This window comes from Heptranchias perlo, chromosome 4 (assembly GCF_035084215.1).
Source record: "Heptranchias perlo isolate sHepPer1 chromosome 4, sHepPer1.hap1, whole genome shotgun sequence".
NCBI lineage: Eukaryota > Metazoa > Chordata > Chondrichthyes > Hexanchiformes > Hexanchidae > Heptranchias > Heptranchias perlo.
In genome coordinates, this window is record NC_090328.1 from 42328915 (window position 1) to 42347775 (window position 18861).

Consider the following 18861-nt stretch of genomic DNA (forward strand, 5'->3'; position numbering starts at 1 on the left):
AATTATCTCCCCCTGCCAACTGTAAAAGAATGAGTGAAAATTAAACATTTTATTTGTAGTACAAAAAAGTGAATGGAAACATTAACCCCCCTCCCCCAGTGTTAATACTTTTGTAAAAATGATGAAATTGCTACAGATGGCTTTTTACAAAAACTGTCTTCTGTTTACCTTTTTTCAGGCTTTATTGATGTGGTTTGTGCTGATATTTTTTATGCTGGTGTGTCTTTGCATTAATGTTTCTGTTCAGCCTGTCACAGCTGCAGCTGAAGTGCAGCTCTGACTTGCCAATAAGAACCATCAATGTTGGCTAAAAGGTATATAAATCTTGACAATGCATTGGCTTTTAAATAATTGCAAAAGCAATGTAAATTACAACAGGTTACTTTAATTTTTTTATTCAAAAGAGATCTGTATTTATAAACTTCGGTTATATTTGATTTGTCCTAGAATAAGCATACTATCACTTGGTATAAATTTGAATAACACAATGGCCCCTAAATTGATTAGTGTCTGAAATTGGGCACAATTCTGGCCGTGCGCTGGAATGGATAGGCCCGAGGACCAAACTAAATTCGTCCTCTGGCCTCATCATAATTCAGGTGAGCTGCAGGCACCAATCTGCACCCAGATGCAGCTCATCTGTTGGGGCCTTGCCAATTTCACCCCACACCGAGGCCCCAACGGTAAGTCCAGTGGTATTTGTTTGGGGGGGCTTGTGGTGGTGTGGCGATCGGAAGTGGGGAGAGGTTGGGCCGGCAGTGGTCCGCAGTCATTTTGTGGAGTCTGGAGGAGCACTCCAGCTCTTTCTGACTCCCCAAGAAACTACATTTCTGTAATTTTTGGGGCTTTTTAAGGAGCGCTGGTTAGGCGCCTCAAGATCCAAAGTAAACTAGTCAGAGCTTACGCAGCGCAAGCTCTGATACTGAAATGATGCTGGCATTCATTTCAGGCAGCCACCAGGGCCGCCTGAAAAAAAGAATTGGCCCAAGCGCCCATGCAGATTGGACGCAGGCCTTTGCCTTGCTAAATTGGTTATTGTTATGCCTGTTTTAAGCTCATAAAACAGGTGCAACGATCTTGAACTTAGGCCCGAGTATACTTCTAACTTGAAATTAATTGTAATCTGGAAATGGTAAGGATAGTTTTTAGACTTTAGTTGTATCAGTCATATATAACCAAGTAAGATTATAGAGATAGTTTAGCTGGATGTAGCTTTTTTGCATTAAATCATAAAGTAACTGTAAATCTAATTTTTATTTTTTTAATGGATGTACTTTAATAAATATATTCACATATATTCATCCTTTGGGTGAGATAAACCAAGATGCCCCCTGCCTATTCAGGTGTTGCAAGTACACATTTAAAATCCTGTGGTGCTATTCAAAGAAGAGCATGGAATCCTTCCAATGTCCTGGCCTCATTTCTGTTTGTTATTTTGGGATATTGCTGGGCAGAATGCCTCTGTTAATGACCGTGTAACAACAGTTACCACACTTGAGAAGTAAGTAATTGCATGAAGCGCTTGGGGCGATTGGATAGGATAAGGCCTTGTATAAGTGCAAGTATTATTATTTTATTATTAAGAAAGAGATATAAAATACTTTTTACAATATACAATAAATGATTACTATGATAGAATTTTATTTTAACAATATTATATTAGGTGTAACTCAGAGTGCAGTTGTTAAATGTGTGATTCAAAAGGTAATTTTTTGACTTTAAGCTCCTTTTAAGAGTGCCTTTTGGAAATTCCAATGCAGGAATTTGAGATCATGGTCAAAAAATTGTGTAAAAACGATGTGCTACAATTTGCGATTGTGCTATTGGAGGGGGGTGGTGGTGGGTGGGGCGGCGACAGGGGTTATCTGCCAGGAGCACAAAGTCAGAAAATGTTTCTGCAAGAGTTGCACAACAGCATTCACTCTTGTGTTCCAACTTCCATATTTAAAATGTGTGGGTTGTTTCCTGTGTTTTATTAGGTTATATTTAAAAGCCAATGCAATACTGTATGTACTGGCAAAATAATGTTACTGTTTGTAGAGTTTATGATCTTGATTCTTAGCACAATGCACTTCTGTAATTATTATAATGTAATTACATTATTTTTGGAAAACTTTCTTTATAACCTTTTTATATTTATTAATGCAATGTTTAAAATGTAAATTTGAACTTTAAAAGGTTTCATTTACTTTGAGCAGAATTACTGGCAGTCTTTTTTACTAAACTATGCCTCCTTCAAAACGTTTTAACTATTTTAATATTTTTCAAAAGTATATTTTTTCACATTCTGTATGTTTAATTTTAATATCACTTTTGCTGATTTTTTGAATATCTATTTTGACTGAAACTGTTTTCGATAATTGAAAATTATTTTCTAAAATTGTAAATCTTTTTCTTTTTGTGTGTTTTTTTTGACTTGCAAACATATTTTCAGCTGCAACATACAACCATTCAGTGTATTTTTATTTTAATAAATGGTTGCTATTTTGTTTCATGATTATCCAATTTTTTGATTTTTTTTTAAATGAACATTCTATTGTATCTAAAATCGGTACATTTTTCTTCCACTTTTTTTGTGATTTTTCAACCCCCTTTATATTTTTATGTAGAATAAATATGTTTGTCTAACATTCACATAACCTTTGGCCTTGCAGGTAAATGCAAGTGTATACATTTTGTTGCATGCTTTTCATGTAGTTATACAGTGTCAATGGATTTAGCATGCAATGGCATCACTTGATCATCTAGCTGGTACATACAGCATGCCAATTTGGCATTGTGGAACTCAGCAACAATATTGTGGAGCAAGAACACTGAGACAAACAATTAGAACTATTTTGTGTTGTTATGCTCTAAGTTTGCTGTAAGGTAAATTACTTTGCAGTAAAGATGTGAATTACTTTGCATGTTTCATTACATAACCCTTTCAGCTGTTCTGAATTTGTATTTCTTACCTTATGTAGAAAAAACTTCAATGAGTGAAATCATTTTCTAATGATAACAAATGTTTCAGAATAAACAGCAAAATAATTTATTTATTAATTGAGTACAAGAAAAAACCATCTGATGAATGGGTTATTGCTGATGAAAATATTTGCATTATGTAATGTTTTCTTGGCATTTCTTTCATGTTAATGTTTTGAGCTGCCTCTTTTTACCTAATCATTTTTGCAATGAAGAATGCAGCATCTCTAGGTGTATACATAACCATATACACACACTTGTACACACAGAATGTAGTTCTATTTGGAAAATGTCAGGCCATTTTCTAGTCTACATGTATGCGTGTGAAGGAATGCTAGCAATAACTAAACCTATATGAATAAAAAAAAGTTCACTAGAATACTAATTTCTAAGCTTTCTGATTTGCGAAGGTTGGGCGCTCCTTATTATTAAATTACACCTTGATCTCTCCCTCTACTCCTCTGGTATTTTCACCTCCTTTAAGCAGTTCAACTTGTTCCATCCCTCTCATTTCTCCTTTAAAATCCTCGTTGTCTACCGCGCCCCCAATACCCACCTCAAGTTTCTCACCAAGATATCCTCCCTCCTTTCCTCCCTCAGCCTCAGTGATTTCAATCTTCACCTTAGCTCCCCTTGCCCCCTCTCTTCTGAATTCACTGACCTCCTCTCACCCTTAAATCTCTCCCTCTATATAAGCTCTCCTGCCCTTACTTATGGGCCACCTTCGTGATCTTTACGGAATATTCCTATGCATCCCCTAATAATCAGATCTATTCAAAGCATTTTTATATGATCCTGTAAATAATTATTTGGAAACTGTTATAACCACTATCCATAACCATGTCAATGTCATGGCTGTTACTGCTGAAATTTTGTAAAAGATCATGCAAGGTGAAAGATGGGCACTTAAGGATAATTCCCCAATCCCCATGTTCCCACTGCTTGAATGGAGCGCAAATTTAAGATAGGTTTATAGCACTACAGTTATGATTCTCGACTTGCCTCCCTTCAAGCATGACTCCCTGATGAGGTGGAGATGCCGGTGATGGACTGGGGTGGACAAATGTAAGGAATCTTACAACACCAGGTTATAGTCCAACAATTTTATTTTAAAATCACAAGCTTTCGGAGATTATCCCCTTCGTCAGGTGAGTGACTCACCTGACGAAGGGGATAATCTCCGAAAGCTTGTGATTTTAAAATAAAATTGTTGGACTATAACCTGGTGTTGTAAGATTCCCTGGTGAGAGTATGGGAACATTGAATTTACCCCATAGTCACAGATAAAGATTCACTCAGTCACCATCTTATTCAGTCACATATATACTTCATGCACATTCAAAATTCAAAGCCAGTAAAACAACCTAGTGCTATTTTATTCTGCTATACACAAATAAATGGTACTTGGATTAATTTAGTTCTTATGTAATTGTTTCATAAACCTGATAAGTTGAACTCTTTATTAAATTGTCAAAGTCGATTGTGGCTTTTGTAGATTGCAGTTCATGGAATGTTGTGATACAGATACTGTTTGCATTCTTCATTGTTAATATTTTGTGACTTTTCAGTCTAAAGCATGTATTACTGTATTGATTTTTACAATACAGACTTTCTTTAACAAAGATTGGGAAATAGACATTTTTTCCGTTCTGTTGTACAGATTAATTGAAATGTGTTCCGCACCGAGAAACAGTGCTTTTAATTATTTAATGCCTTAAAATTCTCGTTTTGTGCTGTAAAAATTTTTCTGGATTCAAAGAATTTCTCTTGGTCATGGAGTGATTGGTATTTGGAAAAAAATGTTTTTCTTCTTAGTTGAGTTAAAAATTCTAATTTGTTATATTTGCCATATGTAGGCTGAACATTTAGAGACAGCAAGGCCTAATAAATACTTGTATATCTGTTTTTTGTTTTTATTTTATCTATATAACTTTGCATGAAGTGTTTGATTAATACACAAAATGAATGATGCATGACTGATAAACTTATAGCTTCTTGCCAGTAGACAATGGGTTGATAGTCCAATCTGATTCTGTTTCCTAATTTGCAGGAGAAATTTTGCTGTTATGGATTGAAAGGAGTGCTCCTGGACATGGAAACATTACTGTTAATTGGAACATCGATGGACAAAATGTTCAGGAAAATTTCGCGGATATTAGCGGGACTCTTTTGCTTTCTGAGGTAAATAATTAGGACACTGCCCTGAATTACTGAGCACAAATGTTTTCTTCTTTCAATTGAAGTACACTCTTGTTATCTAACTAGCTGTAAACAAAAGAAAATGCTTTGCTTGTGTTTTAAAAGTGAGGAAAAATAATTATTACAGTTTGGTGATATGCTGATAAATTATAGTATCTGCCGTTTACTGCTAAATGTATAATCTAGTTTTTCATAATTTTCTTTCTGTATTTAATAGACATATAATTAAACATCCTGAAGGACAAAAAATTATGAAAATTGGGAGTTTTAGAATGCTAACCATAATCATGGCTAAATTCTAGTAGATCATTGAACCATTAAACAATTTGGTATTAGACTAGTACCCCAGCGGTTGAGAGGTTAAATCCCACCACAGCAATTTGTGAAATTGCATTCAGTCAGGTAATTTATGGAATGCAACAGAAAATATGACCATGAAAGCTGCTGGATTGTTGTTAAAAACCCATTAGTTCACTAAAGTTTTTCAGGAAAGGGAACTTGCCACCCCTACCATGTAACAGCAGTCCTATTATATGTAGTTGACTTTGAATGCTGTCTGAAGTGGCCTAGCAAATCAGGGCAACTAGGGATAGGAATGGGCAATAAATGCTTCCTTGGCTGAGTCACCAATATCTCAAGAACAAAACAAAAATAAAATAACTTGGGAAGCAATGCTTCCAATTTTACTGTAGGGTGGTTGCCTCAGTGAGAGAGGAAGAAGATGGCAGTAAAAACCACAATTAATGTCCAACCACAATTAATGTCCAAGCTGTTCTTCAGGTAGTTTCACGGGACCTACCCCAAATGTGAAATAAAACCAGAAAATGTTGGAATTATACCATAGGTCTATCTGCATCTGTAAAGAGAAAATACATGTCAATATTTTAGATATAGATTCTGTCAGAAAGTTCTGACACAGGGTCTACACCTGAAATGTGAACTTGCCTTTTCTCTTTACAGCTGCTGTATATTTCCAGCATTTTCTGTTTTATTTTAGATTTCCAGCATTTGCAGGTTTTTTCCTTATATTTTCACTCAATGCGGTGGAATGAGCCTGCCGCCGGCTCGATGGAAGCGATCCGAAGCCCGACCAATTTTCATTCCGTCAGCGAGCTCCTTGTACATTTGGAGCAGCTCGCTGATCGCAAGGGGTGGGAAACCTGGCAGCTCCCCTCTGGAGCCCAGCCGCTACAAGTAAGTTGTTGGAGGGAGACGATCTCTAGGGAGGGCTGCGGCGAGTCAGGCATCACGGGTTTGATCTTTGTGGGGCTAGGAGGAGCATTAATGCTCCTCCTGGCCCTATTAAAACCACTTACAAACATTTTTTAAAAACTTTTTTTGAGCAACCTGAAGCGGTCTCTTTAAGGCTCGTTGTTTATGCCGTTCAACGCCAAGCAATAATGGGTGTAGTATGCACAGTGCACTTTCCGCCCATTGGTACTTCAAAATTTCGTTGGACTTCTGTTGACCCTGATTTGCATGGGCTAATGAGGCTCCCACCCATTTCCGGCAAGTGCCTGGGCTGCCCATTTCAAGGTCCCAACCAAAATGCGCTCACCCAGGCGTCAGCAGGAATATGGTGGTAACTGCTGTGTTACTATTTTAATCATGCTTCTGGCCCATTCCCACACAATGGAGGAGATGAAAATCAACTCCTATATGTGGCTATTTTTGGTTTATTTCAGAAAATGAACAATTGAAGTGAAAACGAATTGAGAGAAAAAAAAATGTTCTTCTTTGATCAGAATGTGTGTACATTGCTCACTGGTGTACACACAATATTTTTTTCACTTTTAGAGCTTCACCAAGAGAAGTCACATCCAAGGTAGGTGTATTGTGATGCTTTAAAGGGAAAGGCAGTAAACTGCTGGGCTGGTGATGGCCAATTCACTGACTGGCATTTATACTGGTTGGAACTCAGTGTATTCAGAATAAATGAAACGCTCTTAGCAAGATGGGTTTTGTTCATTCCAAATGATGTACATTCACATTGTTTACTATGGGAAATAGGAGCCAAAATCATCAGATTTTTGTTTGTTGATTAGATTCTATTTTTCACTATAAACAAGATTATTATAGGGCTGATTCATAAATCCTGCCAAAATGCCATCTGGAACGTTCTCCACTTAAGGGAACATGTGCCATGCAGAAGTGAACTGATCTTGCCAGGTTCAGAGAGGTCAGCTCATTAATATATTTAGCATAAGCTCCCAGTGTGTTTTTCACAAGTGCAGAAAAGTTGTAATTGATACGGAATGGGATTTCCAGACACCTGCAGTTCTTAAAGCATAGCTGCTCCCACTTAAAGGCAACCAGTTTATTAACCACAAGAACTAACATTCTCACCTGGAATGGAAAGTGCTAAATGAATTGCGGGAGAATGTTCCTGTATGCAGAAGACGCACTGCAACTTCTGCTGGAATAGAGGAAAGCAACCATGTTTGGGGTTGAGAAAAATGCTCCTCTTTAAAATGAGCTCGGCAGGAGTAGGCACAAAGGAGGCAGTTGCCTGTCAAGTTGATGCCACATCCATCCAATCAACCCAACTTGCTCCTCAAAGGACTCAGAATTGCGAGGTAGCAGGCAGGAGCTGTCAACCAGCATGACATGAGAAGCGCTGGCAAAAGTTATAGAGCTACCTCGCGACCTAGAAACATAGAAACATAGAACATAGGAGCAAGAGTAGGCCATTCAGCCCTTCGGGCCTGCTTCGCTATTCAAAATGATCATGGCTGATCGTCTAATTCAGTACCCAGTTCCCGCTTTTTCCCCATATCCGTTGATCCCTTTAGCATTAAGAAATATATCTATCTCCTTCTTGAATACATCTAATGACTTGGCCTCCACTGCCTTATGTGGTAGAGAATTCCACAGGTTCACCACCCTCTGATTGAAGAAATTTCTCCTCATCTCGGTTCTAAATGGCATACCCCGTATCCTGAGACTGTGACCCCTGGTTCTGGACTCCCCAGCCATCAGGAACACCCTCTCTGCATCTAGTCTGTCTAGTCCTGTTAGAATTTTATATGTTTCGATGAGATCACCTCATTCTTCTAAACTCTAGTGAATATAGGCCTAGTCGACTCAATCTCTTCTCATACGTCAGTCCTTCCATCCCAGGAATCAGTCTGGTAAACCTTTGTTGCACTCCCTCCATGGCAAGGACATCCTTCCTCAGATAAGGAGACCAAAACTGCACACAATACTCCAGATGTGGTCTCACCAAGGCCCTGTATAACTGCAGTAAGACATCCCTGCTTCTGTACTCAAATCCTCTTGCAATGAAGGCCGAGCTATCCAATGAGACCACTATTGGGAGATCAGCAGCCGGCCACCAAACTTCACCCTTCCACTGGAGAGCACTAATAAGGAGCAAGAGATTAGTTAGCAGAAGACACACCAGGGGGATGTAAGGGAGGAAGGAAAATAATAGCAGATGCACAGAACTTTAGTAGAAAGTAAAATGATTACACTTTATTTCACCATAGTCCCAAAGTTCCTTTGGGAGTGACCATATTAAGGTAGCAACTAAAGGGTTAATGGGCATGCATGATAGTTGAGGTAAATCCAATTATAATGGTGTGCATGGGGTTCATTGTGCACTGTCAAAAAAAACTTCTGTCTGCAGACAAAAAAGACTTCTGTCACATGGTTGATGCATTGGTGCATAGAAGGCTGATTGATTTGGCAAAAGTTCTTGCTGATGGCTTGGAAGAATCTGATGGCATCAAAATCTTATGCTATGGTCAGATTCACAGCTATAAGCAGTGACATCCTTGTGCTGGTCGTTGTCTGCAGGTCAGATCTGAGGTGACAGGTTAACTGTAGTAGCTTCCCTCTTCTGTCTTTAGACTGAGATGTTAAACTGATGCCCAGTTCAGTTGGGCATAAAAGATCCCATGGCATTTTTTCAAAGAAGAAAGATCTCCCTTTCTTCCAGTATCCTGGCTAACATTTATCCCTCAATCAACACTACCAAAACAGATCAACTGATTATTCATCCAATTGAAACCTCACGGCCTGGCATATCCCTCACTTCTCCATCACCATCAAGCCAGATGACCAATGAGGAGTGTAGAAGAGCATGCCAGGCATACCTGAAAATTAGGTGCCAAGCTGGTGAAGCTACAACACAGGAGGACATAGATTTAAGCTGATTGGCAGAAGGATTAGAGGGGACATGAGGAAAAACCTTTTTACCCAGAGGGTGGTGGGTGTATGGAATTCGCTGCCTGAATTGGTGGTAGAGGCAGGGACCCTCAACTCTTTTAAAAAGTACCTGGACCTGCACCTAAAGTGCTGTAAGCTGCAGGGCTGTGGACCGGGTGCTGGAAGGTGGGATTAGAATGGGCACCTGGTTGTTCTGCGAGCCAGCGTGGACACGATGGGCCGAATGGCCCCTTCTGTTCTGTATCTTTTCTATGGTTCTATAATTGCATGCATACTAAATATTGAAAACAGTGTGCTGTAGACAGAGCTAAGTGATCCCACAACCAACGGATCAGGTCTCAAAGCTCTGCAGCCCTGTCACATCCAGTTGTGTATGGTGGTGGATAATTAAGCAACTAATGGGAAGAGGGGGCTCAATGAACATTCTCATCATCAATGATGGTGGAGTCCAGCACATGAGTGAAAAAGACATTGCTGAAGCGCAACCATCTTTGGCCAGAAGTGCCGAGTGAATGATCCTTCTTGATCTCCTCCCGAGGTCCCCATCATCACAGATGCCAGTCTTCTGCCAATTCAATGCACTCCACATGACCTCAAGGATCGGCTGAGTGCATTAGACACAGCAAAAGCTATGGGTCCCAACAACATCCTAGCTGTAGTGCTGAAGATCTGTGCTCTAGAACTAACCCTGCCTCTAGCTAAGCTGCTCCACTGCAACGACAACTCTGGCATCTACCCAACAATATGGAAAATTGTCCAGGTAAGTCCTGTCCACAAGAAGCAGGACAAATTCAACCTGGCCAATAACCACCATATCAGCCTACTCCCAATCGCTATTAAATTGACAGAAAGAGCTGTTAACAGTGCTATGAAGTGGCACTAACTCGCTAATAACCTGCTCCTGATGCTCAGTTTGGGTTCCTCCAGGACTACTCTGCTCCAATCCTCATTACAGCCTTGGTCCAAACATGGACGTGAACTGAATTCCAGAGGTGAGGTGAGAGTGACTGCCGTTGACATCAAGGCAGCATTTGACCGAGTGTGACACTAAGGAGCCCTAGTACAGCTGAAGTCAATGGGGATCGGGGGAAAAATTTTCAGTGGCTGGGCTCATACCTGGCACAAAGGAAGATGGTTGTGGTTGTTGCAGGCCAATCCAAGGGCATAGCTGCAGTAGTTTCTCAGGGCAGCCAAGACCCCACCATCAACATCCTGGGAGGGGGGGCACCGTTGACCGTGAACTCAAGATAACGCATTGGTGGCCCAGGGAAGTCAGTGTGTCAGAATAAGTTATCTTGTCAGCAATTGCCTAGAGTAAAAATTTACTCAGGACCTCCTTATGGTGTATAGCACTTACTGTCCTATAAAAACTTTGGCAAGTAGTTTCCCTGCCCCTCTTTTTAATCGACTGGGCATGTTCCCGTTACACCTTTACTAGAAGTTTAATTTCTTATGATTGGTCTGCTGATGTAGTGCATATCCTGTCTGGCTCCATGATTTTCTGTATTTGTTTCTGTTGTGTTCTATCTTTATTCTAATTGTGTCTGTGATCGCTATAATCTTACAGGGTGTCCTGAATGCATCACTTCTGGTCCACCTATTTGATGATGGTATTCCTGAAGAAAAGGAGGAATACAGAATTATTTTGTCAAATGTCAGAACTCAAGGTAATATTCTACATCATTAAGTAGAGTAATTTTGTGGCTATGATAATATGGGGTATTTATTGGGGTATCGGAACCCATTGTAGATGTCTACCAGCAAGGAGGCTAGCAAGGGAGTTGAGTTAGGAGGGGATCAAGTGAGCAGGAGGTGGTTCTCATGGACATGATGGGGTGAATTTCTCCTCCGCATGGACCGTGGAGTCACAGCGGGAGACCCGGCTCATTTTGAGGGGCGGCCCGCATTTGCATCGGGACAGCGGGTTGCGGCCGCAGTTTGAACGCCCCAGGTCGGCCCGCTGGCTCCTGGCCGCTGCAATATTGGGCAAACCGGCTGGCCACGAGGTCGAAGAATGTAGGTCCATTGTGGGGGGCCTCGATGTTTGGAGGAGAGTTGGGGATGCCAGTGAGGCAGCAGCCCAGGCTGGATCTCTGGAGCCTGGAGAGGCCTCTTTGCCCAGGTCGCCAGCTGATTGTGGTGGGAGTGTGCACCCCGCATGTTCCAGCGGCTCCCATACAAAATTGGAAATCAAGCTCCTATTGATGCCACAGGACCCTAATTTCAATTTTAAATGGGTCTACCACCTGACTCCAGGTAAATTTTTGTCTTCTCCACATGGGTGGTGCAAATTTCCCCCTGTCACGGAATGCTTCCGATTTTCATTCCATTGAAATCAACGGAAAGAAATAGAATGGGTTCCGTAATGGGCAGGTGATATGCTCTGCCAGATTACTGCCCATGCAGTGAAGATGAAAATTTACCTCAGACTTAATTAAGACTGTTTGGCTGTCCTAACGTATTCATTCCCAGGACCTCATAACTGTAAACTTTTTGGGCTTTTCCATGTTATCTGCCTTCAAGATAATTGTAAACAATTTTACAACACCAAGTTATAGTCCAACAATTTTTATTTGAAATCTACAAGCTTTCGGAGGCTTCCTCCTTCCTCAGGTGTAGATTTCAAATAAAAATTGTTGGACTATAACTTGGTGTTGTAAAATTGTTTACAATTGTCAACCCCAGTCCATCACCGGCATCTCCACATCAGGCCTTCAAGATAGCCACTCTACCTTGCATTCACCTTTTCCTGAATTGGTACAGCAGGGTGACACAGCATGTGCATATCTCCAAAAATGTCATCAATGTTGCTCCTTTGTTGACTGACTGGGAAACATACTTGAGTAATGATCTAAGTGACCTTTGCCCCAGTCGACTTTCTTTCATCCTACAGATGACTCTTCTGCACCCCTCCACACCCTGAGTATGAATGTCAATCAAGATTTTGATTTGGACATTTTTTAGCTGAGTCGTAACAATATATCTATTGGGCCATGTGTGATTTCTGAAAGATAATGGATTGCAGTTACGATTATCTCATGTTTTCAAGAAAAGTAAAAGAAGATTAACTTTTTTTTCTCCTTTGGCAGGTGTTTCCTCAACAGGTGCAGCTATTATTGATAGCCAGGGATATGAAGCTGTTCTTACAGTGGAGGCCAGCGATGAGCCACATGGAGTAGTGAAGTTTGCTCTGTCATCTCAAACTGTTTCCATTCAGGAAGGAAATAAAACCATTCAGCTGTTTGTCAGTAGGGAATTCGGATCCCTAGGTAACAAAATATTGATAAGTAGAATGTTAAATTATACATTTCAGATAGATTTAAGATGAGACAAGGGAACCTGTTAGTTTGTTTCCTTTTGGTATTATTATGTAAATTAGTCAAACATGTAATGATCAAGCTAAGCCACACATAAGGATTTGCTCCCAGTATTTTTGTACTCATACAGGGGTAAAAATGGTAGTACATTTCCAACTTAAAGATTGTTAAACTCTCTAACATTGCATCAGTGCATAATCTTTAATTCTATAGAGTAGGAATCCCACATTGAGATAGTGGAAGTATGGGAGGGTGGAGCTTCTATCCACTGTTGTGACCTGTCAATGACCCCAGGGAAGAATCATTTAAATATTCGGAACGGGTTCACACTTAACCCGGTACAGCAAAAGCACCCACCTCACTGAGGCAGCGTATCTTGGAGCAGCACCATGCTACTTCAAGAGAGGGAGCCCAAAGCATGAGAAGAAGAAAATTAGGGTCATAATTTATTTGAATCCCTTTGGGCACAGAGGGGCAACCTTGTTAAGGTATTGGGACCTACACCTGTTCTTAGCAGATGTAGGCCGTACTCCCCTGGAGTGGAATTCCCTGGTATATCTGCAGTTATCGCCCCTGCACCAGAGTTTCTCCCCAGTTGTACCAATCTACTCTGGGGTTATATTTTTAACGATAGTGCTAATATTCAGTGTTGTTGTATAAAATTTGATATTTTTCGATTTGATATTTTTTTCAAAGACTGGATCAGTTAAATTCTATGTCCCTGACATTATGCAGCAGCATACTAGAGGAGCACTCAATACATTCACTGAATTCTTCTCTATACTATCCTAAGTGTTAATCCTTTTAAAATCAATGGGTGAACATCTTCACTAAAATAATGAAAAGAGGAAATTCAGATTAATGTGTTAAGAGTTCGCTCACTATTATCCCACAGTGTAACTTTAACCTAAGTATTGTGGCATACTAAATGGAATTATGTGATTTTGGATGAAAGAAGTCAATAGGCAATGTTGATGGCATATGAAGGTTTCAAGTTGTCAAATGTAATTAAGTTAAAGTTAAATCAAAGAAGAGGTCAAGAATTTTGTGGGAGCCCTTAAAAGCAGATATGTAATGTTTCTGTCAATTTTCTTACCCCAGAAAACATATTTCACTTTTGAAAAATAGACTACTAAGGGGAGCCGCTCTGGAGTTTCATTTGGAGACTATGGGGGTAATTTTGACTTTGGCCGATTTGTTTAAAATTTGGAAATGAAAATTGGGAGAGATATATAACGAGTGGCTGATTTGATATCTGCCGTTTTAAACTATCACTCAAAGTCAAAATTAGCCCCTATTTCTTTTCAATGATGTCTTCAAATGCTTCCTGAACCAAATGATGCTGTCACGCTCAAAAGCACATTATAAGTTTATTTGTAAGAAGACTCTCTTCCCATTTTGATTTGTGAAAACACATGAAAGATAGGCTTGCAAACATACGAGAAATGACAGCACAGTTGGTCCATTGAGCCTGTCCTGTTCTGGCATTGTGTAACTTTCACACACCATCATCCCACTCCCTGCATCCCCCCCTACCCCCAGTCCCCACACAGCCATGCAATCTCATAGGAGAGGCACAAAATAGAGAAAAAATCCTTAGGTCAACTTAGGAAAAAACTCTGGAAAATTACTCTCAAAACCCTGAAAGTGTTCAAGCAATCTCCCATTAGGCCCTGAATTTCCTCGATGTCAATTATGCTGTAATGTTACTTAAAGAAAGAAATTGCAATTATTTTTGAATTCTTAATACTTTGAAATATACATTGCTACTTAATTTTCTATGCTGTCTCCTTGTTTTGCCTAATGTTTTCTTTTATTACGTAGGTGCGATTAACATCACTTTTGAGACAGTTCAAGGGTCTTTACTACCTCTGAACCTAATTGAGGAGTCTTTGGCTGAGCCTGGCCTCGATTTTCTTCCTTTTTCTGGTTTTGCGATTATGGAAGACGGGGAAGCCACTACTGTCATAAATGTCACTATTTTAGAGGTGAATCAGAATTCTATCTGGACAACTTATATTTTGTAGTAGACATACTATGTGACCAGCTTAACTGTGTCTTTTGGGATCATAACAAGTACAGAGCTGCTGCAGAAGAGAATATGGGGCCAGACCTTGCTCCGACCGGTGTGCCAAGGCCGTCCACACATCCTGCGGACAAACACTACAAAAAACTTATCTTATGGTCTCCGTCCACTTGCTCCCTTTTCAATTTTTTTAAGTTCAGCGCTGTGATTTCAGTGCAGGTTCATTCAGAACCGATACAGACTGTGGGAATGGAAGCCACACCCACAGAATCTGTCAAGAAGAGAAGTCACGCCCACAAGCTGGCAATTAGAAATCATTCCTTCACATTTAACTTCTTCTGTATGTTAGTTTAAATAAAAATTTAACATATCTTATAAAAAGCCAAGCAAATGATTTAATTTAATGCAACTTACAGAAGTTAAAGTAAAAAAAAAATTTAATATTTAATTTAATTTTTTTTAATGATCAAAAAATATTAAAATAAGAGTAATATGACATTCCACATTTTAAAAATTTTTAATTTTTTGTTTCACAGTCATTGCGCTTTTAAAAAGTAGTGTAGGGCTGGTATTTTTCAGCATGCCTTTTGGTGGTGTAAGTATCTTCGTTCCAGCTGGGTAGATGGGTAAGTTTACAAATGTTTAATGATTTTATTGATTGTAGGGGAGGTGGCTCTTTAATTTGGACCTGTCAAACCGCTGGCAAACCAATGGGAACAAGTTCACGATTTCCTGGTTTTAGTGTGCATTCGTGAACTTGCCCCCTTTCTTTGTCGACGGAGAGAGAGGACACCGTTGATGAATGGCGTCCTCGGGTGAGCAATTTATGCCCCATGGTGACTCGTACTAAAGCGATTTTGACTGTAAGATAAATAGTAACATAGGAACAGGAGTAGAATATTCAGCCCCTCGAGCCTCTTCCGCCATTTAATTAGATCATGGCTGATCTGTACCTCAACTCCATTTACATGCCTTTGATCCATATACATTGATACCCTTACCTAATAAAAATTTGTCGATCTCAGTCTTGAAATTTTCAATTGATCAAAATCCACAGCCTTTAGGGGTAGAGAATTCCATATTTCCAGTGCCCTTTGTGTTAAAAAGTGCTGCCTGAGTTCACTGCTAAATAGCCTAGCTCTAAATTTTAAGATTATGCCCCCTTGTTCTGGATTCCCCCACCAGCCTCTCTGTATCTATCAAATCATTTTATCATTTTAAACACCTCTCAACCTTTGAAACTGAAGGGAATACAAGCCAAGTTTCTGCAACCTGACCCCATAATTTAACCCTTTTAAACCCTGGTATAATTCTGGGCTGTACCCCCAAGGCCAGTATATTTTTCCTGAGGTGCGGTGCCCAGAACTGAATGCAATATTTCAGATGGGGTCTGACCAAGGCTCTGTACAACTGAAGTATAACTTTCTCCCTTTTGTATTCCAATCCTCCCCTTTGTTTTGTCACATTTTAATTGCAAAATAAAATGGAATGAAAATCAGACAGGTTCTATAACAGGTAGGCAAACCACTCCACCACATTACTGCCATTCAGTGAAGACAAATATTTACCCCCAGCCATGCAATTTCCTGTGAGACGAACATCGCCCCAAAGATGAGAATCTCAGCACAGTATTATATTCCAGATAAAGAGACACTCAAATTGAAATTTTTCAATACCATAAATAGAAATCTACCATTGCTAGCCTAGAAATTACTATCAGTGGTGTTTATTCAAATTCCCATTTCAACTAATTTAATGATGGTTTTAACCTGTTTATTTTCAATAGATTATTATCTCCATAAATATAGCAAAGAGAGGAATTTGATGCTAGCCGTTGAGTTCGTATGCTAACATTGCTGACAGTAGAATCATAGAATAGTTACAGAATGGAAGGAGGCCATTCGGCCCATCGAGTCCGTGCCGGCTCTCTGCAAGAGCAATCCAGCTAGTCCCAATCCCCCACCCTAGCCCCGTAGCCCTGCAATTTTTTTCTCTTCAAGTACTTATCCAGTTCCCTTTTGAAAGCCACGATTGAATCTGCCTCCACCATCCCCTCAGGCAGTGAATTCCAGATCGTAACCACTCGCTGTGTAAAAATGTTTTTCCTCATGTCACCTTTGGTTCTTTTGCCAATCACTTTAAATCTATGCCCACTGGTTCTTGACCCTTCCACCAGTGGGAATAGTTTGTCTATATCTATTCTGTCTAGACCCTTCATGATTTTGAATGCCTCTATCAAATCTCCTCTCAATGTTCTCTAGGAAAGTAATTTCCATCTTTAGCTTTCTGAGTTTTTAATGTGACCAAGTGCTAAACAGTGGTCTTTAAATGTTATCCAGTGTGGCCTTGAGCTTTTAATATTTGCCCTGATTGCCATGGTTAGATTCTAAAGGAATATGAACATATGAAAAGAAAGGACAGGAAAAAATAGTTGACCCATCAAGCCTGTCCCATACTGTCATGGTGCAACTTACACACACTGTAACCCACGTCCTCTGAGACGCAAAAAGCAAAGAAAAAAACTCTTAGGCCAACTTAGGGGGGGGGGCAAAACTCTGGGAAATTCATCTCTGACCCCCGAGGGCAATTAAACAAGTTCCAGGAGACCACAGACAACCCCCCAATACTCCACCTATCTTATATTCGTAGTGATGTCAGCCACAGCCACAAGCTCGTCCAGCACCCTTTTAAATGTTTTCATTAAATCTGCACAAGCCAGCAAATTGTTCCATAGGCCGATGACCTTAACGGGACTGCTATCGGCTGCTTGGGAAAAGGTAAGTTTCTTTTAAAAATGTTTTTTTTTCAATTTTTGTGGGTCCAGTAGAAGCATGAATGCTCCTCCTGGCTCCCAAAAATCTGTCGGCCTGTCTGCTTTCCCCCACCGATGATAAAACTAACAGATCGGCTCCACATCAGAGCTACTGGAATTCCTGCCCACCCCCAACCGATGAACTGCCTGTGAACACTGGAGCAATGCTTGTATCTTGCTGGTCTAATGTAAATGAGGCCCTGTTCTCAAAGTAGCTCAGGCCTTGCTGCAGAGACTTCGAGCGGGTAGTGCAATTGCGCCACCTGCCGCCTACCCAAAGTTCACCCAACCTTAAAACTGACTTCTGTATCTCTAATGGTTCCTTCTAGCAGCTTGCTTTTAACCAAAGTCAAGTTAATGGGCCTGTAATTTCCCGGTTCTGACTTAGTGCCCTTTTTAAATGTACATCAAACTACAGGAGCTACGTCACTAAGATTTTTTTCAGTGCCTTTTTACTGGGAAGAGAGTAGCAAAAGTAAACGTGGGTCTCTTAGACTCTGAGACAGAAGAAATTATAATTGGGAATAAGGAAATGGCAGAGATGTTAAACAGATATTTTGTATCTGTCTTCGCAGTAGAGGACACGAAAAAAACAAGAAAAATGGGGAACCAAGGGTCTAACAAGAGTGAGGAACTTAAAGTAATTAATATTAGTAAAGAGAAAGTACTTGAGAAATTAATGGGTCTAAAAGCCAACAAATTCCCCATACCTGATGGCCTATATCCTAGGGTTCTAAAAGAGGTGACTGCAGAGATAGTGGATGCATTGGTTTTGATCTTCCAGAATTCCCTAGATTCTAGAACGATTTCCATGGATTGGAAGGTAGCAAATATAACTCTGCTATCCAAGAAAGGAGGGAGAAAGAAAACAAGGAACTATAGGCATGTTCAATTGTAGGGAAAATACTGGAATCTGTTATTAAGGACGTAGTAACAGGGCACTTAGAAAATCGTAATATGATTAGGCAGAGTCGACATGGTTTTATGAAAGGGAAATCGTGTTTGACAAACCTATTAAGAGTTTTTTGAGGATGTAACTAGCAGGGTAGATAAAGTGAATTGAAAATAAAATTGCTGGACTATAACTTGGTGTTGTAAAATTGTTTACAAGGGTAGATAAAGGGGAACCTGTGGATGTGATATATTTGGATATTCAGAAGACATTCGATAAGGTGCCACATAAAAGGTTGTTAAGCAAGATAAGGGCTCATGGGGTTGGGGGTAATATATTAGCATGGATAGAGGATTGGTTAACGGACAGAAAATAAAGAGTGGGAATAAACGTGTCATTCTCAGGTTGGCAGGCTGTAATTAATGGGTTGCCACAGAGACTGGTGCTTGGGCCTCAGCTATTTACAATTTATATTAATGAC

The 18861-nt window shown here is 40.0% G+C and overlaps 1 protein-coding gene across 1 annotated transcript in view; it reads left to right on the plus strand.

The window, feature by feature from the left end:
* The window catches only part of adgrv1 (adhesion G protein-coupled receptor V1), a 507287-nt gene that overhangs the window by 150183 nt on the left and 338243 nt on the right, over positions 1 to 18861 (plus strand). The window contains exons 34-37 of the mRNA XM_067982173.1: positions 5015 to 5145; positions 10901 to 11000; positions 12423 to 12602; positions 14475 to 14638. Of these exons, the coding sequence (XP_067838274.1) occupies positions 5015 to 5145; positions 10901 to 11000; positions 12423 to 12602; positions 14475 to 14638 (575 nt within the window). The remainder of the gene's footprint in view (positions 1 to 5014; positions 5146 to 10900; positions 11001 to 12422; positions 12603 to 14474; positions 14639 to 18861) is intronic.